Below are 26800 nucleotides of genomic sequence, written 5' to 3' on the forward strand. Positions count from 1 at the left end.
ACAGATTCCTCATGAACACAATTAAGTGTTCCGGAAGACTCATACTTCTTAATGTTGTCCATAGCTTGTCATGATCCACACAATCAAAAGCCTTTGCGTAGTCAATAAAGCACAGGTAATCTCTGCTTTAGGCCAAGATCCATCAGACATCAGCTATGATAGCCCTTGTTCCACAGCCTCTTCTGAATCCAGCTTGAACCTCTGGAAGTTCTCTGACAATGTATGATTGTAGCCGTTTCTGTATTACCTTTAGTAAAACTTTACTCACATAGGATATCAAAGAGATTGTCCGATGATTTCCGCATTCTGTTGGGTCACCTCTCTATGGAATGGGCACAAATATGGATCTCTTCCAATCAGTTGGCCAGATAGTTGTCTTCCAAATTTCTTGACAGAGATGAGTGAGTGCCTCCTGTGCCGCCTCACGTTCTTGAAAGATTTCAATTTTTATTCCATCAATCCTGGTGCCTTGTTCTTTGCCAATTCCTTCAATGCATCTTGGACTTCTTCCTTCAGTATCATTGGCTCTTGGTCATAAGCTACCTCTTGAAACGGTTGAACATTAACCATTTCCTTTTGGTACAGTGACTCTGTGTATTCCTTCCATCTTCTTTTGATGCTTTCTGCATCGTTCAATAATTTGCCCAGGGAATCTTTCAATAACAAAAGTCGAGGCTTGAATTTTTTCTTCAGTTCCCCCAGCTTGAGAAATGCTGAGCGTGTTCTTCCTTTTTGGTTTTCTGATTCCAGCTCTTTGCACATTTTATTGTAATATTTGGCTTTATCTTCTCGAGCTGATCTTTGAAATTTTCTGTTCAGCTCTTGGACCTCCTCATTTCTTGCATTTGTTTTAGCATCTGTACGCTGGAGAGCAAGTTTCAGTGTCTCTTCTGACATCCATTTTGACCTTTTCCTTCTTGTCTTCTTAATGACTTTTTGCTCTCTTCATGTATGATGTTCTTGATGTCATCCCACAACTCTTCTGGTCTTTGGTCTTTAGAGTTTAAAGATCAAATCTGTTCTTCAGATGATCTCTAAATTCAGGTGGGATACATTCAAGGTCATATTTTGGCTCTCATGGACTTGTTTTCATTTTCTTCAGCTTCAGTTTGAATTTGCATATGAGTAATTGATGGTCTGTTCCACAGTCTGCCCCGACCTTGTTTTCACTGATGATACGGAGCTTTTCCATCGTCTCTTTCTGCAGATGTAGTCAATTTGATTTTTACGTAGTCCATCTGGTGACGTCTATGTGTATAGTCATCCCTTATGCTGTCTAAAGTAGGTATTTGAAATGAACAAATCATTCATTTTGCAGAATTCTATCATGCATTCTCCAGTATCATTTATATCACCAAGGCCATATTTTCCAATTAATGATCCTTCCTCTTTGCTCCCAACCTTAGCATTCCAATCACCAGTAATGATCAATACATCTTGATTATATTTTTGATCAATTGCAGATTGGAGAAGTTGGTAGAATTCTTCTATTTCATCCTCATTGGCTTTAGTGGTTGGTGCATAAATTTGAATAATAGTGGTATTAACTGGGTTTCCATGTTGTTGTTATGTGCCGTGGAGTCATTCTGACTCATAGCAACCCTGCATTAGGTTTTCGAGGCTGTAAATCTTTACAGGAGCAGAAAGCTTCATCTTTCTCCTGCAGAACAGCTGGTAGTTTCAAACTGTTGACCTTGCGGCTTGCAGCCTGATTCGTAACCACTATGCTACCAGAACTCCTTGGTCTTCTCTGTAGGCGAATGGATATTATCCTATCACAGAAAAGTGCACCTCATGACTGATTTGGATATGTTCTTTTTGACAATAAATGCAACACCGTTCCTCTTCAATTTGTCATTTCTGGCATAGTAAACCATGTGGTCATCGGATTCAAAATGGCCAACACCAGTCCATTTCAGCTCACTAATGCCTAAGATATCGATGTTTATGCATCCATTTCATTTTTGACAACTTCCAATTTTCCAGATTCATACTTCATACATTCCATGTTTAGCTTTTCAATGGATGTTTACAGCTGTTTCTCTTCATTTTGAGCAAATGAAGGTCCCGCAGGCTTTACTCCATTCGTGTCATCACGGCAACTCTACTTTGAGGAGGCAGCCCTTCCACAGTCCCATTTTGAGTGCCTTCCAACCTGAGGGGCTCATTTTAGGCACTATATCTGTTAGTGTTTCTCTGCTACTCAAAGTTTTCAGTGACTAAATATTCGGAAGTAGTTTGTCACTCCTTCTTCCTAGTCTGTCTTTGTCTAGGAGTTGGAAGAGGAGGTGATAATACATTTTATATTACTTACTGGGGGTCCTGTAGTCCTGGTGTGGCGCTGTAGGATAAAGCAGTGGACCACAAGGTTGGTTTGAACTGCAAGGTTGGAGGCTCAAATTCAAACAGCCGCTCCCTGGGAATGCTGTACAGGGTCGTTAAGAATCAGAACCGACTCAATGGCACTTAACTCTGCTAGGCACTGTTTGAAGTGTTTTAGGCGTATTAACTTTAATCCCATTAACAGTCGTCAGGGAGATATTATTATAACGGTCATTTTATAGAAGAGAAAAATGAGACACGCTCTGAAATGAAATAACTTGTCAAAGGTCACTGTATTTAGTGGCGCTGGGATTCGAACTCATGTACTAGGCCTCCTGTGGTGGACTGTTGGCACTGGGGAGAAGGATGCTCAAACCCTGAACAAGTCATAGTCAAGGGAGGAAAATTCAGGAATCAGACCCACTTACCACCCCACACCAGCTCGCAGACTGACAAGGGAGATAAACGATGGATGGGGTGGGAAGCAAATGGCTTGGGGAGTGAGTTTCCCTCACTCAGCCTCGGTCATCTCTCTGTTCCTCCTAGCTGAACTGGATCCACGGTCCTCACCCTCGGGCCTAAGGAGCTCTCAACACCTGACCTGCTCCCCTTTCCTTTCTTCCCACCTGGGCATAAAAAAAAAATCTCCCAATGGACTCGGAATCCTGGAGTTTGTGTGCGCATGCGCACGGCTCGAAGGGGTGTGTGTGTGTGTGTGTGTGTGTGTGTGTGTGGGTGTGGGTGTGGGTGTGTGGGTGGGTGGGTGGAGGCAGGAAGGGGAGGCCGGGGCGGAGCCTGGGACCAATGGAGAATGATCGCATCTGGTGGATCAGGACTGGGTTGGAAGGGCAACTGGGGGCTCATCTCCTACGTTCACGTGTGCACAAAAGTGACTCCGTGGCTAAGCGCTGGCTGTTAACCTAAAGGTCAGCACTTGGAACCCATCAACTGTTCCTCCCGAGAAGGATGTGAGTCAGCTTCAGTAAAGATTTCCAGCCTTGGGAGCCCTGGGGGGTAGTTTTACTCTGCTGTGGGTTAATGCACCAGACTGCAAAGCAGTTTGAACCACAAAGTTGGTGGTTCAAACTTACCAGCTGCTCCTCGAAAACACTATACAGGGGTCGTTATGAGTCTGAACCGACTCCACGGCACATAACCGCCATTATAGGATCGTTATGAATCGGAATTTATTCCCTCACAGTGGGTGGGTACACACTGAGTACATAGACCCCAGGGGAGGCCCAAGGGTGTTTTGTCCCAAACAGAGAGCGCCCTCCCCATTCTCCCCAGTCCCATTATTAGTTTTACATCAGTGCACCTGCCTTCTTCGATCCTCGAAAAGCCAGGCCTTTTCTGCTCACCACCCCCATCCCTCATTCGTGCCGCCATCCCAGTTTCCTGGCAGATCTGGCTTCCGCCCTGCTCCTAAACCGCGCGGCTAGCTCCCTTTGCCTGAGCTGCGCCTTTCCTTGCAAGCGAATATTACCGGACTGTGTGAAGGGCCATCGAGTCATTTCTGAACTGGAGCTGAGACCTTGGACTAATGTAAAACTCCGACTGTATGCTTAAGAAACCCTGGTGGTTCAACGGCTAAGCACTTGTCTACCAAGGGTTCGAAGCCACCTAGTGGGTCTGCACGAGGAAGACCTGCCCAAGGAAAGACCATAAAAGACTGGAAAATGTATTTGCTCTGTAAATCTTCACCCAATTCACAGTAAAAAGCTTAAAAAATAAAGCTTACAACCAAAAAACCCCTAGGGCAGTATAACTATCACATTTTTGGTGTGTCACTGTAGGATAAGCACTAACTACTAACCACAAGGAACTCTGGTAGCGTAGTTGTTACGAATTGGGCTGCGAACCACAAGGTCAACAGTCGAAACTACCAGCTGCTCAGTGGGAAAAAGATAAGGCTTTCTGCTCCCATAAAGATTTACAGCCTTGGAAACCCTGTTCTAGGTCGCTATGGGTCGGAACCGAGTCGACGGCACTTAACAACAACACTAACCAAAAGGTCAGTGGTTCAAACCTACCAGCCGCTCCTTGGAAACCATTTACAGGATTACTATGAGTCGGAAATAACTGACGACTCTTAACAACAGTCCCATTTTACAGATGAGGTAACAGGCTCAATGAGGTCAAATCACTTACCCAAGGTCCACAGGACTGTCCAACTCCACAATCGGTGCCTTCCAGCTAAGGTCCGCACCTCTACACAAAGCAAAGCATATTAGGTGCCACTGACTCATAGTAACCTCATATGACACAGTAGTACTGCCCATGGGGTTTTCTTGGTTGTAATCTTTATTCTTTTTTTTTTTTTTAAACTTTTTACTGTGAGTTGGGTGAAGGTTTACAGAGCAAATCAGTTTTCCGTTTTGACTGTAATCTTTATGGGAACAGGTCTTGCTCCCGCAGAACCACTAGGTGGGTTCAAACACTTGGCAGCTAAGTGGGTAACTGTTGAAACATCAGGGCTCTTTAAACACATAGTCGGAGTTTCATGGAAGTCCAAGGTCTCAGCTCCTGATCACACTTCAAATTGAGAAAGAGATAAAATAGGGCAAGGTGGTGTGCGCCGTAGACAAGATTCCAGCACAGTTTTTATGTGCTCTACATTTCCCAACTGAGGAGGACCAATTCCCGCAGAAAGCAAGGAGCCACGCCCCCATTACGCCCGTCTCGGCGCGGTGCTTTCTGGTACCGGCAGCCTCCGTAGTTCCGCCCCCCAGGGAAGTAGTTTGCGTGCGCCCACGCAGTTTGGACGAAATGAAGCCACCGCCGCGGCAGCGAGTGGCCCCGGCCCGCTACCTGGGTACGGTGACCGGCCCCGCGGCCTGGAGCGTCCGCGAGAAGCGGCAGCTATTGCGACTACTGCAGGCGCGGCGAGGCCAGCCGGAACCGGACGCCGCGGAGCTGGCTCGGGGGCTACCAGGCCGTAGCAAGGACGAGGTGAGGGACAGGAACAGGCGAGGAAGCGAAGGTCGGGCTGGAGGGGTCAGAAGTCCAGGCGCGGATCCGCGAGAGGAGGCATTGGTGTGTCCCGAAGTTTGCTCGAGGTTGGGGCGCGATGGACCGAGGCTGAGGGACAGGGCGAGCTCGGGAGTAAAGATGGGGCAGAGGTGCGGGGCCGGGGCAAGCCCCGGAGTATAAATGTTAAGTGCGGTCTAGTCGGTTTATAAGGAGCTCTGGTAGCGTAGTGGTTACGAATCGAGCTGCTAACCTCAAGGTCAGCAGTTCGAAACTTCCAGCCGTTCCGCGGGAGAAAGATGAGGTGGTCTGCCCTGGTAAAGATAGTCAGAACCTACTTACTCCACGGTACTTAACAACAAGAAGTCGGTTTATGAAGGGAGCAGCTGGTGGGTTTGAACTGCCAACCTTGGCAGCCTTGGCAGTTCAGTGCTGATCCTACAGCGCCACACCTGAAGTCCAGGGCTGATCCTACAGTATAGAGGTTGTTACGTGCTGTTGAAATGATTCCGACTCTTAGCGACCCTGTATAGGGTTTCCAAGGAGTGATGGTGAATTTGAACCATCGACCTTGCAGTTCAAACCGACCTTGCGGTCCAGTGCATCATCCTACTGCGCCACACCAGAATTCCTACCCAGAACTCCTACAATATATATGTTGTTGTTGTGAAGTGCCGTCGAGTCGGTTCCAACCCATAGTGACCCTGTACAGGGTTTCCGAGGCTGTAAATCTTTACGGGAGCAGAAAGCCTCATCTTTCTCCTGTGGAACAGCTGGTAGTTTCGAACTGTTGACCTTAAGGTTCGCAGCCCGATTCGTAACCACTACGCTACCAAAGCTACTTATAGATGGGGCGGGGTTAATACGAGACAGAGGCGGAGCTAGTGGTGTGGGAGGCAGAGGGGCGGGTGAGCTCCGTAGTAAGCCTGGGGCGGAGCTAATGCGAAGCTGGGCGGGGCTGGTGTTGAGTTGGGCTGGATGCTTGAGGCTGAGGGGCCTAAGAAGTAGACGAGTCAGTGGGGCTTGGAGGCGTGGTCCAGAAATGGGCGAGGCTGAAGGCCGGGGCACACTGGGAGGGGAGCCGGGAGACCCGCGGGACGGAATTGGGGTAGAAATGGGCTGAGTGGAGGAAGAAGGTGAGGCGGTATAGGGTGTCACTTAGCATGGACTCCTGATGTGGCGCTGTAAGATTGGCACTGGACTGGGAACCACAAGATCGGCAGTTCAAAACAACCAGGTTCTCTCCAAGACCCTATACAGGGTTGCTGTGATTCAAAATTGACTGGATGGCACTTAACAGCTTAGGGCCGGGAATACCAGAGCAGTCAGAGCCATTCATCTTCCCGTTGTAGCTGGTCTGGCTCTGGGGTGGTGATTCAAGATCCGGGAATCACTAAGGCAGGCTCTGAACACCAGCTAACCAGAGGCTAGGAAGCAGTTGTCCTTGAGGATTCTTTTTGACAGGACTGGGCCAGGAAGTCACCCTGAGCAGGAAGCTTTGGCTTCTCCCCGCAAAACTTGCTGTCCTCTTCCCAGGTCCAGCACTTCCTCAAGCAGCTGAAGGGCCGTGTGACCCGGGAGGCCATTCAGAAGTTACATCCAGGTGGCCCACTGAGTCGACGGCGCCAGCCCCCGGCCCCTATAGAGGTAAGGTGCTAGTTAAGTTGAGGCTTAGTTTGGGGACTGAGGGGATAACCTGGCTGTGGGATCTTCAGGTGGGACTAGCTGTGTACCTTCCAATTGTCCCCACAGGTGTGGACCGAGCTAGCCGAAAAGCTGACGGGCCCGCTAGAGGAAGGCTTGGCGGCTGCCTTCTCCCAGGTATGGCGTACTCCAGATAGGCTGGAGGTTCCCGGGGGCAAAGGGCACACCTGAGTCCAAATCCGATGGACCAGCCCTGTGCCCTTGGCCAGGCCCTGGACAGCTCCTGTCCTCCTTGGGATGATAGGAAGGGTTTGGTGAGAAGATGGGCGGGCGGGGCTGCCCTTTGTTTTCTCTGATGATGATGCCTAACAGGTGCTCACCATTGCCGCCACCGAGCCCCTCAGCCTCCTACACTCCCAGCCACCGAAGCCCACCCAGGCCCGTGGAAAGCTGCTCCTCAACACCCCCAGAGGGCAAGAGGTGTCCAGTGCTGGGCCCCCTGCTCCCGAGCCCTCAGCTGGCCCGTCCTCCCCTGGAGACTTCACTGTGGACTTTGAGAAGATCTACAAGTACCTGGCATCCTTCTCCCGAAGCGGCCCAGGACCCGAGCTGTCTGCAGCTGGTGAGTGTGGGTGCAGGCCCTGGGGAGGAGTTCCAGCTGGCATGGCCGGCCCCCCACTAACTCTCCGTTTTCCCCCAGAGTCCTCTGTGGTACTGGACCTGCTCCTGTCACTGCCTGAGGAGCTGAGCCGCCTGCCCTGCACAGCCCTGGCAGAGCACATGACTGCTATGTACCAGCGCCTGATGGCGCCCCAGCCCAGCCCGGCCGAGGGGAGCCCGGGGCCTGGCACTGAGGACATGGGCACAGACGGGCATGAACAGCCCAGCCAGGCTACTCCCCAGGCCCCTGAGAGCGCTGGGACCAGTGAACCAAGGTTGGCGTGGCAAGCAGCTGGGGTCTGCCCCTTGAATCCCTTCCTGGTACCCCTGGAGCTTCTGGGTCAGGTGGCCACCCCAGCCAGGTGAGGGCCCTGATTGACAGAGGACAAACCTGGACATTGTGCCCCTAGTCCCACTCGGCTTGGCACAGGGTTGTTGAACTTCGTCTTGGTGGAAGGTTTTTGAATGAGGTGGCCAGCTGCAGCCAGCCGAGCAGATGCCCTAGACACTGAGGTGTCAGGAACAGAAACACAGTGGTGGAGGGGCCTGACCACTCAACTCAGCATTGGGGACCTGGAGGACGGAGGCTGCAGACATTGGCCAGGCGGCCTCTCCCCTTCTGCTCCTGGAGCTGACATTCAGTACAGTAAACCCGCCCACACAAGCCTCCTCGACTCCTTCGCTTCTCAGCCTCTTGGTTTTCATACCCCACTGACTCCTCAGACCCAGAAGGGGTCTTCCGGTGCCCTGTCACACGTCCCTTCGTAGTGAATAAAGTTCCTGCGAGTCTGCCTTGCTTGTGCTTGCTTCCCCTTCGAGTTGAGGTGGGCATGTGGGTGGTGACACTGTCGTGTGTGTGCAGACTCATTCATGGCAGCCTAGGAGGGGCTGTGTCTGGAGGGAGGCCCAAGAGGCCTGCAGTGACCTCAAGGTTAGGCTGTGGGGGCACCCTTAGAGACAGTGTGGAAGTGGCTCAAGGGCAGATGGGGCAGTGGGATAGGGGTCTCGAAGTTTTCGGTTTGAGGTGACCTTCCACAAGGCTGAGGGGAAGGGACTGCAGACAGGAGAGCCAACAGATGACCAATTCCTGGATGTGTTGCTGGGCTTCCCTTCCTGGGCGCCCCCTCATCAGCTTTACCTGCCTTGTGGGTGGAGGCAGGTGTGGGAGAACCAGGGTTCTTGAGCAGGAACCAGGCACTCTCAGGAGGCACGGCCCTCCCTCCAAGCTTAATTCTAGACAGAGCTGGTAAATTGCCCGCGGAGCCTGCCTTTTATAGAACGCGGTTCCCCCACACATTGCACACGGCTCCCTAGGGGCACACAATATCTCCCCAGCGGCGTTGGGGGGAGCTGTGCCAGCGTGCTCCGTGGGCGGGGCCCTGCAGCACCACAACCACGGCTTCTAAGCCCGTACAATAGTGGTGGGCAGAGGAATTGGGGGCTAAGCGTGGTCCCAGCGTCGGGAGGCGGGGCCAGTTCTTGGAAACCATCTCAGTGCGCAGAGGGCACCAGATCCCTGTAATACTCAGCAGGCCAAGTCCATCCCACATAGGACAAGGGATTCTCTTTGGAGCTGGGGGACGTGGAGGCTTTGAGATGGGTCCACCTTTAGACCCAAAGTTGGAGAAAAGGTGTTGGATGAGTTGGGTTTCAGCTGGAAAGGCTATGCAGAAGTCAGACGGAGATGGGATTCCACCCAGCTAACTTGAGCTCTGGACAAGTCACTCAGTTTGCCGTACCTCAGTGCCCTGGCCTATAGAGTGGCAATGCTGACAGGATCTAGTTCAAGCTCTGGGTCATCAACAGGCTCTGCAGGGGATACTAATTCAGCATATTGCTTGGCATGTCGTCTTCAGTGCCCTAGCGTCAGTTCCGACTCAGCAACCACATATAGGGTTTCCAAGGAGCTGGCTGGTCCTTGTGGTCCATGACATTAACCCGCAGAGCCACACCAGGCATGTAGTAGGCGCTCAATAATAACTTTTATTATCATCACCGGCCCCGTAACAGAAAGGAGCAAAAGGGGAGTGATGGGAGGAGAGGCCTGAGGCAGCAGGGTGATGAAGAGGAGACAGGGGGCGCTGACCTGCACAGGGGCTTGGGTTGAGGGCAGGAGTCAGCCTGCCAGCGTTCACGGAGGCCAGGACGTGTCTTGAACACAGCATCGGACATGGTGACTCCCTCGGCAGGACCCTGGCGTGAGCTTCCATCTCAAGGCAGACTGGACAGGGCACATTGAGTGCCTGCCAGACAGGCCAGGGCCTGAGGAGGCGCTCAACACTTAGGCGGGCAGTGAGGACAGGGCGAAGGGATGAGAGGGCCCCCAACTCCAGAAATAGACCTTGGCAGGCATGTCTGGTGGAAGGACAGCGCACAGCCACCTACACACTTGGGGGCCTCCCAGCCTGGGCTTTGATTTGGGTGCTAGCCAGGTGGGTGGGAGATGGACCGAGGATACCACAGGGCAGATAAAGGCATGAGGCGCAGCTCGGGTAGAGAGGTGTGAGAGGGAAGGCGGGGCTTCTTCTAATACCCACTAGAGGCTGGGGCTCTGGGGCGGGGTCCTGAGCGCAGACCAGGTCTGGCGGCGCCCCGGGTCAGGCCAGATCCCGGAGATCCGGAGGAGGCCAGCCCGGGGCACCGCCCCACTCAAACCAGCGCGTAATCGAACTGCCCGCGCTCAAGCGCCTCCTTGTGGTCGGTCCAGGACGAGGCGGGCATGCGGCTGTAGGGGTCGAGCAGGATGCGCACGCAGCGGACCATCAGCAGCACCAGTACCACGAGCAGACAAAGCACGAAGGCGAACACCGTACGCTGCTCCGCGTCCAGGCCAGCACCCACCGGGGGCCCAGTCGACGGCGGCAGCGGCTCCGGGGACAGCGTCCACGTCGCACTCATGGCTCACATCGCCGCGCGCCTTGCGGAAAGGAAGGGAGGTCCGCCAGGGCGGGGATGAAGTGACGCCCGCCCGCCCCTCCGCCACACCTTCACCTTGCCGGGTCCCGTTACCCGTGCGCGCCTCTCTCCCCGGGCCACGCCCATGCCGGGTTGCGGGCTCGCCACCACCGCCACGAGGGGACCCAAGTCCAGGCGCGCGAGCAGAAGGGGGATCCTGGGAGCGGGCTGGGTGAGCCTCGGATACCCGGCCCGCGCACAACAGGTGCGATGCGCGGCCGCGGCTCGGGCGGCGCGCGGGGGCGAGTCCCCGTCTAGATCCCTTTGTTCCGGCGGCCCGGAGACGCCCTCCCCCCACCGCCTCCGGTCCCGCGCGCCCCTTACCCAGGGCTGGACCTGGACAGGGACGGACCAGCTGGCTGCTGCGCTCTCCTAGGACCCGCGCCGGCTCCGCTTAGGCCTCTCCCCAGCGGTGGTGGCGGCGGCGAGAACAGCGTCCCCGGCTCCAGCTCAGCCCACCCTACCCGCCCCTGAAACCGCGGAGACCAAGGCAGGCGAGCTGCGCGCGAGCGGGGCAGCAGCGGCTGTTCCCATGGCGACGGGGGCGGGGCCGTGAGGGGCGGAGGCTGCGCAGGGAGCGGCGTGTATGACCCCGCGCGGGTCTCCGTAATGCAGAGCAATCTAGCAAGGGGCCAACGAAGGTCCACAAGAGTGCCCAGGCCCTCAGCTGCCCTTCCCCATCCCTACAAGCACCCTCATCCTCACAAACTCGGTCAGGCCACTAGGGGAGGAACTGCCCCTGGTCTTTCCTTAGGGGAGTCCCTGGGTAGTGTAAGCTTTCATCGGCTGCAACCCTCAAGGTGGGCATTTGAGTTCACCCAGATGACTCTGAAGAAACGTGTGGCCATCTACTTCCGAAAGGTCACAGCCTTGAAGAACCTATGGAGCACAGTTCTGCTCTGCCCACACGGGTCACCATGAGTAATGAACAGCGACTTTCCTTCTTGTCACTGCCGTCCTGGTCTCCTCTTTGATTGCAGTTCCCTCAGTGATTCTGATTGTGGACCCCATGCCCAGTCCCCACCTGCCCCAGAGATGGGCTGGAGCCATCCAAGTTTCCCTTCAGAATCTGGCATTTTATTGTCATCTCCAGTCTGGGACGCACATACAAGTAAGGGCACTGTTAAATAAAAAACATGGAACTAAATGGCCTGGTTGAAGTGGCTGGTGGGTGCAGGGCCTAGGCTCCACCACCCTGCCCGTAGAGGACTCCGGGGTCTCTTGGCACTGTCCGGGCCTGTGCTCCCCTCTGGTCAGCCTGTCAGTCGTCCCCACTAGTGGGGAAGGTGCGGAGGTTGGTGCCGTGGGGAGGGTGTCAGGCACCTGTCACTTTCCATAGTGCCCTGCTGGCTCTGCCTGGCATCCATCCCTCATGTGTCCATAGTGTGCTGGGCCAGCCCCAGAGTCTCCAGTGGTGGGGCCCCATTTAGAGGATCTGCTCGGTGCTGGAGGCTGAGATGTCCAAGAGCCGCCAGGCAGCATAGGGGTTCAGCTCATCCTGGTCCCGGCAGAGCGCCCACACATACAGCATGCGTAGCACCTTGTCCTGCAGAGACAGGCTGTTGTTAAGGACCCTACCCCAGGGCAGCCTGGGGTCCCTCCCAGCTCAAAACCCCCCCAGCCCTGCGCGGCTAGAGGCTGCCCCACTCACCGGATCACCTTCAACCACCTCGCCCTTTGGGTTCTTGACTACCATCACCAGCTGGGCCTGGAAGGTGATGATCAGCACGGGTCCCTGCTCCATCATCTTGCCCATGGCCAGCTGCAGGGCAGGGCGACAGGCATCAGAGCGCCCCTACCCTCTCACGGCCCCTGTCCGCTTCCAGCCCTGAATGAATCCTCCTCAACCCTCTGGTCCACTTCTGGGTCTGGGATTTCTTATCAGCCCCTTCTGTGGACAAATCCCTGCTCTCAGCTGGGATGGAAGCTGAGCTCACTGAGGTGCCCCCAGGCCCCGGGGGCTTCTCTGCCCAGGTTTGGGCAGTGTGGGCTGGGCGACATGCTCACAGGGAAAGGGGAGCTGGGTCTGGGTCCCAGGAAAGGGAGGGACATAATGCCTGGGGGGTGGGGGGAATGGGCCGGGAGAACTCAAGACTCTGGGCAGCCTTGGCTTGCCTCAGCTTTTAAAACACTCCAAACACAGGGTTTCCGAAGCTATGACTAGAGGCCTGAAGGTTATTCAGTTACAGAGAGCTCAGCACCATTTTTAGACCACCCAGGACTGGCATTCCTCCAGCACCCCCTAGCAGAGCACCCTGCTAATCCCATGCAGGATTGTTTTGTTTTGACAACCTCCCTGTCTGGACTGACCCCGCCCCCCTCCCAACCCTGTAAGGGTCCCAAACTCCAGGGACCCTTCTGGTCCCTAGCAGAGAGCCCCCTGCAGGCCTCACCCCCACCCCCAGGTCAGCCTCAAGCAGTGGCACCTACGTCGATGTTGTCGATGTCCAGGATGCGGGAGTGGAACTGGAGGCCCAGTGCTTTGGCCTGCTGGATGGGGTGGGCCAGCTGGCTGTAGGTCTACAACAAAAGATCCACAGATATACCTGTGGGGATGGAGCTGGGGCTGGGGGGTCCTGGGGTTGGCAGCAGGTTCTAAGATGGCCCCCTGGGCAGACAGACAGGCAGGCAGGTCCTGGTGTGCCCTGACCAAGAAGGGGCGGACGCCTACAGGCCGAGGAGCTAGTGCCCCAGTGTGCTGGCCTGGCCTGGATCCCCCGTGTCCCTTTATTAGGAAAACAGCCCAGTGTCAAGACTAGTGAGCCAGAGCAGCATTAATCAGCACCGTGGGCACCTCTCCCAGAAAGCTGTCTGAAGCTCGCCAGGGGCAGGCCGGCTCACCTCACTCTGAACCCTGGCCTGGGTCTCCCGCCTCGGCCAGGATTTGGGTTGCTCTGAAACCACCTGACTGCTTCCTACTGCCCAGTCCCTGTGCACATGGCTAGTCCCAGGCAGCGCGTTGTCCGGGAGACAAAAAAAAAACAAACCCCACAAAACACGACCACCAAAACACCTGCCAAGGTTAACTCCGACTTGTGGGAGCCCCACATGTGTCAGAACAGAACTTTACACTGGAGCGTTTTCAGTGGCTGAGTTTTTCTGGAAACAGATTGTCAGACATTTCTTCCAAGGCACCTTGGAGTGGGTGACTCAGACCACCAACCTTCTGGTCAGCAGCCGAGTGCACTCACCATCTGCACCCCCTTAAAATGCCTCCTTTACCCTCCTTTTGGGGCAGGAATGCCATCCTCCATAAGACGCCAGCCCTAATTGACAAGCATAGCCCCACAATGCCAGCTCTATCCCATCCCATCCCCAGGACACGTGTGGCCACATGTGTTTTCACTAGAGGCGCCTCTGAGCTTGGCAGACAACTGTGGTGGAAGATATTCCAACAGCATATGCTTTTTATGGAAGTAACAGCTCTGCTGAGGGAAAAAACAAAAAATACGAAAACAGTGTTAACCCTAGCGGCTGCGTCTCTTAAAGACGACATGTCACCCGCCCCTTGGTGTGGGCGGCTGAGGCTTCAGCTGCATTTCCAGGGGTCCCAGCAGAGCACCATGTGGCAAAGATTAGCAGCCCCACCCTCCCGGTCCCAAAGCCAAGTCCAAAAGCCCCCCCATGCCGGCGGGATTAGTCACCGTAACAGCCTGACATTCTCTCTTAGGGTTTGTTCAGGCTGCTTGTGAGCTGGCTTCAGGATCGAATTAGCCCCAACACTGGATTGCTTCATACAGAGGCCACCACGGGGCAGGAAGCGAGTCGGGTGAGAGGTGGCGGGGACACCTGGCTGTCTCCAAGGAACCAGCACTGATGGGGCAGCTCTGTGACCCTGTGCCTCACTGGGGGGGAGGGGGATAGCCAGGGCCTGCCCCGCTGTTTCGGGAATTCCTCAGTGGGGCTCATTAATGGGTGTCTAGAGCACTTGCTGCTTGCATGTGTGCCTTTGACTTGAGACTCCGGGAGACCAGCCAAGGGTCAAGGGAGGGATGTGCCCTCAGCCTGCTCCTCCTTGTGGCATCCCTCCCTGATAACAGGAGGGGGAATGATGGGATGGGGACATCTCGTACCCTCCAGTCCCTCCCTGTCCTCCTCATTCACTCCCTGTTTCTTGGCCCCAGCAGGGGCTGCTTTGTAGCTCTCACTCCTGGACACAGGACACAGAATGGAACAAAAGCCCTCAGAGCTCAGTCCTCACCTACAGAAGCGCTCTTCACTAGACAGACCAAAGTGGAAGAAGACCGAAAAGGCCCCCGAAACGGGCAGCTGTGTCCTGCCTCTCCATCCCTGGCACCTGCCAACAGTTCCAGATGCCAATGGTGGACACAAAAAGGGCCCCCAGCCCAGGTGACCTCTTGGGCACTCAGCAGGCAGCTCCCTGGCCACCACACCACTCTTGACCCTGAATGTTCCAGCAGGTTCTGTGCGGCCCACTCCACAGATGCAGATGATTGAAGGCCGTAGGAGCCAAGTGTGACCAGACAAGGACCCCACTCCCCTCCCTGCAGGGGCCCAGGCCGGCCTCTCCTACTCCACACAGACAAAGCTGCCTCTTTAGGCCTGAAAGGAGAGAGGACTCACGGCTTCGTAGCACCAGTCTTTGAGAATGTCCAGCTCCCCAGCAATCATGGCCTAAAAAGGGAAAGAGACAAAGCTCAGTGGGAGATGACCCGGCCGGGGGGAGGGGGACTCCAGGCAGCAGCAGTCCTGAGGTCTCCTGCAGGGAAGACACCCGGCCCAGCCCGCAGGTGCAGCCCTGGCTCTTGTGGCAGGTGTGGAGGCTGGGGAAACCTGGGGGCAGCCTGCTGGGTGAGAAGGAGGGAGGCTGGCCTGGCCCACTCCAGGGCAGACGGCTCCCTGCCAGTGGGGGACCTGAGGCGGGGCTGGATAGGCAGTAGCTGAGGGTAGGGTAGAGGAGCAGGGACAGTGAAGACCAGGGCAGTGTCCAGAGGTGGGAACTACAGGTTGGCTAGTGGCCTGGGCAGCCAGCCCTCACTCCAGAAACTGGCAGCTGCACCTGGGACCTCACAGCCCTGCCTGAGAAAAAGGCCCTTCAAATGCAGGACACGGGGGCTGGGAGAGGGACAGGAATCCAAGCAGGGTGGGGAGTGTCCTGGGGCTCTGATGACAGTCGTGCAAGGAGCCAGTCTCCAGTTAGGTCCAGGAGACATTGGCAGAGATGGGCAGAGACTATGGGGATCACGTGCAGCCATGTGCCTGGAGTAAGGCACCTGCCCTGCTGTTACCCAGGGAGGGGGGGAAGAGGGTGAGTAGTGGGACCCCGGACGTGGGGAGACATCTGTCTGTGGCACGACCCTTGGCGGCAGCTGTGTCTTGCCCGGAGCATGGGTGCCCATTGAGTGCGCCTCAGGCCATCCAAGCACCCAGCCCTGTTGCAGCATCTCGGGATTCCTGAGGACCCACTGGCCCCGTTCAGCAACCTCGAGAGCACAGGCAGTGGTGACCACAGGGGGAAGAGACACAACCAGCGAGGCTGCCCAAAGGCTGGGGTCGAGGCAAGACAGGGCCAAGAGCCAGCCCGCCTGCGTCAGAGCCGGGAGGCCTGTGGAGACGAGGCCCCCAGCACAACCCACAGGAGCTGAGGCGGGCAGAGGCGGCACCCACCTCCAGGACGTTGGGGATGATGTCATCCTCACACTGCTGCAGAAAGCGGTCCTTGTCAAAGGCGGGGTCCACCCGCAGGATCTCCGTAAGCACCTCGGACATCTCCGTCTTTGAGAAGAGACCCCCTGGGAGGCAGAGCAGGAGGAGGGCATAAGGGCCGGGCCCCCTGAGTGGCTGGCTGGGTTGGGGGCAGCTCACTCACTTACCCAGCACGTCTGTGACCCTGTCCGTAAGCGCCCGGGATGCGCGGATGAACGCATTGTCACTCTCGTCATATTTCATCTTCATCTCGAAGAAGCCTGGGAGGTGAGGGGGGAGGCTCAGGGCTGGGGGCCCCTCCAGACTCGCCCCGCCTCCACAGCTCTGAGCCTGTGTTCTCAGTACTCGGGCGGCGGGGCCTGCCCACCTACCTGGCGAGGCCGCCATGGCGCCTCCACAGGGGCCTAGGGGGGCTGTGTAAATATGAGGTGCCACCTGCGGGCTACAAAGGAAACACAGGCCTCGGTGACCCTCACGGGACTAGCGTGCAGGACACCCGGGAACCCCACATCCCATCTGCCTCGAGAGCCCAGATGCCCTCTGTGGGCCAGGAACTAACACAGTACCAGCGCCAGGGTTCCCTCTGCCGGCGCCTGCACCACTAGAGAGGTAGGAGGCCAGCCCCGGGGAGGCAGTGACTTTGACCCACAGAGGCACCCTCACACAGGGTGATAGGTCTGGGGAGCCAGGGCCTGAGGAAGTGACCAGGCTCCTGTCTGGAGCCCTGGTCCCCTGTGGTGACCTCACAGTTCCCTCCCCACTGCCACTCCGGCCAGACTCACGGTTAAAGACCACGTTGTTGTCCTTGAAGTCCTTCCATTGCTGGTACCATTTGGAATCTTTGTGGAGCACGACACCCAGGGCCTCCCTGGGGGGTGAGGGTGGACGAGTGGATGGATGAGTGTGTGTGTGGGGCCCCAATACACCACTGGGGAGCAAGGTCAGGTGGGGGAGCAGCGAACAGACTCCTAGTCTCCACCCTCCTCCTGCCCACAAATTCCTCCAAAGAAGCCAAGCCAGAGGAGAAGCAAACAGGCAGGTGAAGCCTGCTGGGGTGGGGGTCTTCAGGGTCCTGAGAGTGGAAGCCAGCCCCCTGCTCCCCTCAGTCACTCCCCCACATACTCGTTAGGCTCAAACACTTTGTCTTCCTTGATTTTCTCTCCCGCGAACTCGGTCCTCTTCCTGAGTCGCTCCGGCCTCCGGTAGGGCCCTGTCTGGCCCAAGACGCTCTCGTCGATCTCCTTCCTCACAGACTCCACACCCTGTGGGGAACACCCCGAGTTGGGAAGTGCGTCTTGCACAGCCCCTACCCGGCCTCAGGCCTGACCACCCATGTTCCAGCCTCAGTGCCATCTTCCTAAGGCCCCAGGGAGACAAAGAGCAGGGGCTGAGGGTGGGCCTCTTTCCCCCTGCTCCTCTACTGTCTCTCTCAATGAGCAGCAAACACATTTTAACTGACGCCAGATTCCAAGGTCAACTCCACGCTCTCCCTGGAAACCTGAGGGTCATTGTAAGCCCCTGCCTCTCCTCACATTCCAGCTGACCTCCCTCCCGGATGCCTGGACACCTGTCACCAGCTCCAGGCCATTCCCGAGATGAATTCAAACCTGTCAGAGTGGCCCATGGGACTGTCAGATGGGCCCTGCGGGACTCTTTGTCTGGGGACTTTCCCTGGGCTGCAGCACTCCTGCGGCCCAGCCTCCTCCTTAGAAGGTGTCCCATGGGCTCCCTGCCACCGTGGGCCATGCTGTCACTCACTCCTTCCCGGCTCCGCAAGCCTGACTGCAGGAACTTGACCATCGTGTGGCTCGTGACCAGCACAGACACAGCCAAGACCAACCCTCAGACACAGAATGAACCCCTGACCCACCAGAGCTCTGGTTTAGGGACGAAAGCCAAAGGGGCCGACGCTCAGAGCAGGTGGGGTTTCGCCTTGCCTTGCCAAGCCCCCAGGGGATTGGGGTGGGCCTTTCCCACCAGGACCACTATTACCCCTCACCCAGCCCTCAAAGATGTGAACTCTGGCCTGAGTCTCCAAGTCCAGTCACAGCAGGTGTGACCAGTCCAGTACTCACCTGAGAGAGGGCTTTGAAGGCTGCGGTCCTGCCCAGCTTCTCCCCGCCCTTGGACACCGACTCAGCCGACTGCTTGGCCGTCTTAGCTGCTTCTTCCACGCCCTCCTTGATTTTCCGGCCAAAGTCACTTTTACTGACCTCGTCAAGACTCTACTGAGACAGAGTGAGCGAGCACAGGGAGGCGTTAGCGCAGACCCTGGAGAGCCAGGGGAGCCCCTAGAGCAGAGGCCAGACCAGCTTTCCAAAGGCCTAGACCAGGTGACCTTAAGTCCAGTGGGTCACAAACCCTGAGCCTCATCCAGTGCACTCCAGACCACCAAACACCACTGGACTCGTGGCACCCAGGTGGGTCAGAGCAGAGGTGTGCCCACAGGGCATCAGAGAAGCACGTCACCAAGCCTTTCTTCTGAGGAGCCTCTAGGTGGACTTGAGTCACCACTTTCAGTTGGCAGCTGAATGGCTAATAATTTATTTGTCTACCCGTCTGTCTGTCCCTCCACCCCCACCCCAGGTCTGTGTGCAGTGGCTGCGGGCTTGGGTTTGGTCCCTTGGGTAAAGGCCTCTCCCAAAAATGGGCAGTCAGCCTGAGCCCTCTGGGCCACAAGAACTGCTCAGCTCCCCAGATTCCATAGGCATCTGCAGGTGGAGTGGATCCAACACTGAACCGAAGCTTAGAACTGCCCCTCTGCCCAGGCCAGAGGCCTGGAAACTTCCGCCCTCACCTGCTGCCTCCCTCGTCATCTTTAAAGTGAAGGGAAAGCGCCATCCTGTTACCAGCCTACACAGGATGGACCTACAACCTGACTGTCTCCTGTGTCAGGAGTGTCAAGTTTTCATTCTGGCAGCCTCCCTCACAGCGTCACAGTTGCCACCGAGCACGCTGGATCCGCCCCCGTTGGCCACCCACACCCTTTCCAGCTCCACGCCTGCCAAGTCAGCCCCAGGCCTGATGGCGCTCCGGGGAGCCGGCCCCTCTGAAGACGAGCACCAGCTGTGCCCGGAGGCGGAGCGGCGCCTGGGCTGGTGGCCCAGCTCACCTCCTTCACAGTGCCTGTGAGTTCTCCTAGCTTCTTCCTGATCACCTCGCTGGTCCTGACTGTCTCAGATTCGATGGTTTTCTAGGGAAAATACATTGTTTCTTTTTGTTACAAGCCAACTGTTAACATGGGTCTCACCACCAGCCCCAGGCCTGGGGCAGCACGGGGCAGCTCAGGGCAGCTCAGCTCCCTCCTGGACACAGGAGCTCCCAGCCATGGGTGCGAGGACAATCCTGTGCCACCCCTCTTGTCCTCAAAGTATCTCAGCATTGCCTGCCCTGCCCCCCGGCCTACACTGGGTCCCCCCGAATACACTGGGACCCTAACCCCTGCCTTGAGGTTGCTGTCCCTTTGCCATGTTAGCGAGGTTGTATCGAGCAGCGTGGGTCCTACACACGTTTGAGATAGAAAACGAGGGAGAAACGCCACATGAGGATCCCCCAGAAAGGAGGAGCAGAAGCAGGAAGGCTCCAGGACTGCCCAAGAGCCGGCACCCCCACCATGAGACAGTACACTTGGTCGTGGAAGTCATCCACTTGGGGTCTTTCTGTTAGGGCAGCACGAGGGAACGAAGACAGCCCCCACACAGCCCCCTGCTCATCCTGTTTCCCTGGCAACAAGAGGCCATCTGGTCAGGAAAAGTGGCCGAACCTGAAGAATGCAACCAATGCCACCATTGTGGTTGAGAAGGGCCGCAGAGTCGGTTCTGACTCACAGTGACCCTGTATAGGGTTTAGGTTTGAACCACCGACCTCTCCATCCAGTGCTTGTCGTACAGTGCCACACCAGGACTCCAATGCCACTGTACATGTAGAAATTGTTCATATGGCCCAGGTTTTGTTAGCTATATGCTCACCACAAAAATCGATTTAAAAAAATTACAGCGGCAGGCTCTGATGGAGATGGTCAGGAGGGCTGCAGACCAGCTCGGTGCCTGGTCTCTCCGCAGGACCGGGAGGCCCGGCCATGCCACTTCTGTTCCCTGGGTGCAGTGAGCCACGTCCACACGGGCTGCACTGGCACTGAGCTAGGCTGGCCCTGAGCTAGGTTGGCTGTCTGGGAGCTGGGGAACTGCTGGCTCTGGACATTCATTCATCGGCCGCGACAGACACACAAGCTGAGGCACTCACATATTTCCTTCGGGCTTCCTGGAGCGCGTCTGACTCTTCCAGCTTCTTGGCTTCATCTCGGAATTTTTTAATACTTTCTTTCATTTCTTTGTTTTTGGCTAACTCCTGTTTGATGTTATCCATCAAGCCAGACAGGAAGCCTTTTCTGCTGTCAGAAGAATAGGATCTAGACTAGAGGAACGTAGTAAAAAGAAAAAGTTACAAAAGGGACTGGAAGAGCCACGGGGGAATGTTTGGTGAACGGAGTGAGAAGGGAGCGATGTTAGTTCTCTCCTTTCTATCGGGTGCAGGTGTCACCTTTTATTTATGATAATGCTGCGGATGAGGCAGGTTTTGAAGACCCTAAGCTCCTTTCTCCCACAGAGGAAATGTAGGTGCTGCCAGGGCCACTAGGACAGACCCTAACAGAATGGGAGGAAAATGGGAGAACAGCACTTCACAGCCAGATTAGTGCACCCGATGAGACTGGAGGACTCCCCGAAACTGTGGTCCTAGGACATTCACCTTTGAGCTCAGGGACAGGCTCGCAGAGTACAAACATCAGCCATGAGGCCTACGCTCCTGGAAACACTCCTCGCCCGTGTCAGAGCACAACACAGGCAGTGAGAAGGGATGGCAATGGCACCATCTGGACAGAACTCACAGAATGTTCACACGGTGCCAAGAGTGCACCAGCATCACTCAACTACTTGTCACTGAGAAACTGTCACCCAGGAACCTACACTGCTGTGCACACATGCACTGAAAACACAATCACACAGTATTCTCAAAAACAAAAAACAAAAAGGAGCCAGGTGCAGGTTGTCATGGGAAATCAAATACACTCTCAGTCACTCCAGACAAAGGTCAATGTCCAGAGCGGCCCTCGTCTTGAACTGGAGTTGCAAGGAATCTCAGTCTCTGAATCCCAAGGTCCCTGGGATTCTGGGGCTGTGAGAACTGCTTCCTTTCGGGTCACACAAGGGCCTGAAGATGGGGCCACAGGTGAGTCACAGAAAATTCCAACCTCCAGGGGCTCAGCTCTGGTCACACAGAGTCAGGGCTGGATCCCTGCTTTGCCCCATGTGCAACGAGTGGGTTCAGAGGACTGTCCAAGACTCGTGGTCCTGTCCTGCCTCCTCAAGTCCCAGGAGCCTGAGGTGGGAGGCTGGACTGTTGACAGGACACCAGAGAGTAAGCAGCATACACTCATAGCGGTGTGGTTGGCCATCCTCTCTGACTGAGCGGGGCACAGCTGTCTGGGTCCTCAGAAACAACAAAAACAAACCCACTGTCATTGGTCTTTGAGCTGATTCCAATGGTACTGGGGTTTTCTGTTCCCACGATGAATGTGTGCTGCTCTTGAATCACAATGTCACCAGGGCCACAATCTCGGTTGCTATGGAAGGCATTTGTTTCCAACAGCATCGGCTGAGCTGTTAACCATTCTGAAGCCCTGGCGTGCTGCGAGCCCTACCCTCTGGGGCTGCAAACCTTGAGTGTGGGGGTGGATTGGGCAACAAGGAAAAGGGTCCCTAACTAGACTGGAGGATAAACCTCATGGGAGGCAGGTACAGGTCACTGTCTGAGATGCAGGTGCTAAGACGATGCTCTGGGTGCAGGCAGAGGACAGGAAGGTGCTAAGACGATGCTCTGGGTGCAGGAAGAGGACAGGAAGGTGCTAAGACAATGCTCTGGGTGCCGGCAAGGGAGAGGAGGGCAGGACAGCTTGAGTTCACAGGCTTGGGGGCAGAGCACAAGCTTCCCTGACCTCGGAAGGTGGTGACGTAGTCCAAAGCTGTCTCCAGAGACCACGAGGGCAACACTCTATAAAACACTACCTGAGAGCAAGGACTCAGCATGTGGGGACCCTTCCCCTTGGGGAAGTCAAGCTCATGTGCCTTAACGGCTACAATCCCAGGAAAACAGAGCAGCCTTGCTTGGCGAGGGGACCATGGTGAGTCACCTCATGGAGTGGATTTCCATTCAGATGCCCAGCAAACGTTGCTCGACTGCTTTCTGGGCACGCTGGGCTCTGTGATCCCAAAACCTCTGTTGTGGAATGCCTGCTATGGCCCTACACCCTCTCTGGCCATGTCCCGAACCCCTCCCCTGTAACAAAGTCTGGCTTTTCAGATCTCCCCCTACCGCTGGCTTCCCCTCAGCCACTCACCAGGGGCAGCTCTCCACCTGGCCAGTGGATCAGATTGGTTGAACCATGGCTCAGGGGCACTAGCTTATGGCTGGGAAGAAACTGGACTCCATTCCCGAGGCATCTCTGATTGGGGAGAAAGAGAGAAAGATGCATTAAAACACGAGGCTGACTGGGCAGTGAGACCCTTTCGCTAATTTCTATCACTTGCCTGCGGCACACTGAGTATGTTTTGATTATCCTGCTGTCTGAAAAGCCAGTGGAATCTGGCAGAAAGTCAACCCCAGGCTTCTACCTATCCTCTCAACCTGGAGGAAAATGGATGGGTCCCAGGAAACCTTGGGGCAGTAGCTTTGGTTCCATCCAGGGGGATCATTGCCTAGTGTCATATCGATCAATGTTCTGGTGTGATCCACAGGGGTTTCACTGGCTGAGTTTGGGGAGTAGATGGGCAGGCCTTTCTTCCTGGTCTCTATTATTCTGTTGTCAAGTGCCATCAAGTCAGTTTCAATTCATAGTGACCACAGATAGGGTTTCCGAAGAGTGGCTGGTGAGTTTGAACTGCTGACTTGGCGCTTCAAACCAACCTGTGGTTCAGTGTTTTTCTGAAAGTGCCACATGTTGTTGTTGTTGTTAAGTGCCATTGAGTCAGTTCCGACCCACAGCGACCCTGTATAGGGTTTCCGAGGAGCAGCTGGTGAGCTTGGACTGCCAACCGTGCTGTTCAAACAGCTTCGCAGTCTGGCGCATTAACCCACAGCGCCACACCAGGACTCCACGTAAGTCCTGCTAAAGCCAGTACGCCCTGGGTAACCCTGTTATTTAAAATATTAGCAGCATAGTTTCCAGCATCTTAGCAACACATAAACCAGGACAGTAAGACAAACTTATGAGTGGTGGAAGCTTAACATGCCTGCCCTGGTGGAGCACTGTCTGAAAGGTCACACAACAGCAGCTCCACGTGTGTCTGTCTGCTTCTGCGAAGTCAGCAGCTTTAGAAACCCTCTGAGGTAATGCTCTGGTCAAGGGCTAAGCCTCAAGCCTGGCCAGGGAGTCGCTCCAAGCACAGCCCCTGCTAAACTCATGAGAAAGGCATCTTCTTCTACCAACTAATGAACTATGCTCTGAAGGGAAGGACCTGGGTATTCTGCTCAACGCACGGAACCTAATGTGCACACCGTTATCAAATGGCCCAACAAACCACTCTTCCATTTACACATCTGGTGGCACAATGATAAAAGTGCTCAGCTGCTATCCAAAGGGCTGGTGGTTCAAATCTACCCAGTCGCTCCTAGGGAGAAAGACCTGGCGATGTGCTTCAGCAAAGAAGGTTGTCCTTAGGTGCCACCCATTCGGTTCCAACTCACTTGCCCAACATCATGCAACACCACCTAGTCCTATGTCAGCCTCATAATTGATATGTCTGAGCCCGTGTTGCAGCTACGGGGTCAATCCATCTCCTTAGGGATCTTCCTCTTTTTCCCTGACCCTCTATTTTATTTGGTGTGACATGGCAGGATAAACACTGGACAGCAAGGTTGGTTTGAATCACTAGCCACTCCCTGGAAGCCCTATACAGGGTCACCATGAATTGGAACCGACTCAACAGAACTTAACAACTCTTTTATCTAGGCAACACTAAGGGTAATTCTACTCTGTCACCTAAAGTCACTGTGACTCAAAATCGACTCTTCAACACCAAATAACAGGATCTTGCCTGCTCATGTTCCCTGCCTAAGAAATGTGCCAAGTCACCGTCTCCTTATACAGGTTTCAGCCTTTGCAGGTTTCCTGTAACTTGTTTTATGCCTCTACCCATATATCCTGGAGTCCAGGTGATGCGCTGTAGGACAACCACTAGACCATAGGCCGGGGTTTCAAACTCACCAGCCGCTCCTCAGAAACCCTAAACAGGGTCAGCATGAGTCAGAACCGAGTCAACAGCACTTAGCAACAAGAACCACCCATTTACCCTGAAGCCACTGACTTGGGTCCCTGTCCAAAATATAAGTGGAAGGATGCCTAATCTGGGAGTCTAAGGCGAGTTCCCTTCCCCCTAGGTCTGTGACCAAACGTACATCCAATCTCTAAACACTGAATCAAAAGATAAGCAGCCAATACTTAAAAAAATATATATATATTAAGAAAAAACTAGTTCTGACTCAAAGATACCACCTTTTACCACACTTGGGAGGCCTACGAGTTGGTACAGTTTGGCTCTGGGATCAAATTGACATGGGCTTTGGACCAGAACACACCACCCCATTAGCTCTAGGCCTGTGGGCAGGTTGCTCAACCTGTCTGGATTGCTAATCTGTGAACCTGGGAGGAGCAGCAGCTGAAGAGTTCTTCACACTCTCTCCCATTCCACAATGGGCTCAAAACCCCAAACTCTTGGCCTCCAGGAGAACCGCGCCTCCCGTATGTCCATGTGAGGGATGTAAGAGACAAGGCAGGAAGTGCTCTCAATACGGGACCTCGTATACAAACGCGAGACGTGATTGTCACTTTGTCTTCTCCTCCCTACTTTGTTTTCAACCAGCCACCGCCACCCCAAGCACGTTGGGTCTGAGCGGGAGGTGAAGGGTTATCCGCTCTCTGCCGGGCTGCGCGCCTCGTACCCCTAACCCGCGCTCAGGCCTCGCGCTGGGCACCCCCACCCCGGCCTCAGTGGACCTAGCCTCTCTCCCGAGCCCAAGAGAAGGCAGCAGGAATCAAAGACTTGAGGAGGAGAACTTGAAGGCCGCGGGCCCAGAGCCCCAAGGCGCCCTCCCCACCAGCCCGCACGGTCGCTCACCCGCGGGCAGCGGCACCAGCCGGCCCGCAGCGCCGCTGCCGCCATGTTGGAGGAGCCCGTGTGACCTTCCTCCGGCGCAGCACGATAGCGTCATCGGTGACGCCAGCCTGAGCGAAGACTCTCGGAGAGCAAAAGGACTCTGATTGGACGTGACTCCTCAGAGGGGCAGGGCCTGGAAGAGGATGGTCTGTGATAAGACAAACCTGCGGGGTAGTCTTCTCCAGTCTGTTAGAGGGCGGGCATTGCTAGAGGGCAGAGTTTCAGAAAAAATGGGACCTGTGACTGGATGCGGTTCTGGAAGGCGGGCACTCTTGTGAGCTAAAGATCTGTGATTGGAGAAGATTATGAGAAGGCGTGGCCTTAGGGCGTGGCTTCTGTCGGGAGCGGAGATTCAGCAAAGGATTACACCGGGCTCAGACAGCGGTGTGTGAAGGGAGGGACCGGCAGGTTGACTGTCAACCCTCAGCACATTCTCTGTTGGATTCTGACGGACTGACTGACCCGCGGAGCAGCCCGACAGTGACTGAAGGATGCTTTGAATGCCCCGCGGACTCGACGGCGTTCACTGACGTGGTGTCCTCCCTAGGGCTGCTGGCGCCCCCATGGGCCTCCTTCCATAGCCGACACCACAGAATCGGACGTGGGAAGCCCCGCGCGGCCAGGGACTCACGGAGTAACTCTGTTGGGGATCTCGGCCACACCGCTCGGGTGGACGACTGAAGCAGTGGACCTGGGCTGCCCCTCCCGACGGCCGGGCCCCAGTCTCGGCAAGACGCGCCCCTCCAAGCCTGGGGTGCTGGTGGGCTCGGCTGGAGGAGGATCCGCTCCGGGAAAAACACACAAATTTTTTAGACCGTCATTTTTGTTGCACCTACTTCCACCCCATGATGTTACCCTGTGTGGTCCTCACTCAGGGACCCCTGGGCCCTGGGCCTGTCTTACCCTGGCTTCATATCCACCCGTGCCCTAAGTCCTTTCCTACTAAACAACAATCAAAACGGGGGGGTGTGGGGGTGGGTGGGACATCTCTAGTCCAACTAGAATGGTAACACTGCTTGGAGACAGAGATAAGGCTCTCAGACCTGCAACACCTTTAGAGAGAAGCAGCTAGCTGGTGGCAGGTAGACAATCCATGACGATATCCCCTAGAGACGCCAGAGATGGAGGCAGAGATGATGACGTGAGAGATGAAGGGACTGGGGACTTTAGACCCAGAGAGGGAGAGGGGCTGTGTGCTGACGACCAGAGGGCAGGCTAGCCCCCTATACCCTTTGGTTGGTTGATGATGCATGGAATGGATTGTAACCATGGCAATGAAACAATATACGATAAGATGAATGTGAAAGCTAATGTTCTCCCATATAAACTATCACATTGTTGTTGTTGTTGTCAGGTGCCATCGAGTTGGAACC

General features: G+C 55.4%; 3 protein-coding genes across 3 annotated transcripts; 1 reads left to right on the forward strand and 2 right to left on the reverse strand.

The window, feature by feature from the left end:
* The first annotated feature begins 5091 nt into the window (after positions 1–5091).
* On the forward strand, positions 5092–7962 carry SNAPC2 (small nuclear RNA activating complex, polypeptide 2, 45kDa). The gene is made up of 5 exons (XM_006868866.1): positions 5092–5274; positions 6829–6939; positions 7045–7113; positions 7309–7558; positions 7637–7962. Exons 1-5 carry the CDS (start codon positions 5092–5094, stop codon positions 7960–7962), a joined length of 939 nt encoding a protein of 312 aa, XP_006868928.1.
* Positions 7963–10245: 2283 nt separating this feature from the next.
* On the reverse strand, positions 10246–10494 carry CTXN1 (cortexin 1). The gene has a single exon (XM_006868867.1). The coding sequence runs from the start codon at positions 10492–10494 to the stop codon at positions 10246–10248; it is 249 nt and encodes an 82-aa protein (XP_006868929.1).
* A 1477-nt stretch (positions 10495–11971) lies between these two features.
* TIMM44 (translocase of inner mitochondrial membrane 44 homolog (yeast)) lies at positions 11972–25485 on the reverse strand. Its single transcript, XM_006868868.1, has 13 exons — positions 25389–25485; positions 22613–22717; positions 20461–20631; positions 19331–19411; positions 18294–18443; positions 17341–17480; positions 17001–17086; positions 16386–16478; positions 16180–16304; positions 15136–15186; positions 12982–13071; positions 12203–12313; positions 11972–12097 (listed from the first exon to the last, which is right to left on the reverse strand). Exons 1-13 carry the CDS (start codon positions 25431–25433, stop codon positions 11978–11980), a joined length of 1368 nt encoding a protein of 455 aa, XP_006868930.1. The 5' UTR covers positions 25434–25485; the 3' UTR covers positions 11972–11977.
* Positions 25486–26800: the final 1315 nt, after the last annotated feature.

The sequence above is a fragment of the Chrysochloris asiatica genome, unplaced genomic scaffold, assembly GCF_000296735.1.
Source record: "Chrysochloris asiatica unplaced genomic scaffold, ChrAsi1.0 scaffold00125, whole genome shotgun sequence".
NCBI lineage: Eukaryota > Metazoa > Chordata > Mammalia > Afrosoricida > Chrysochloridae > Chrysochloris > Chrysochloris asiatica.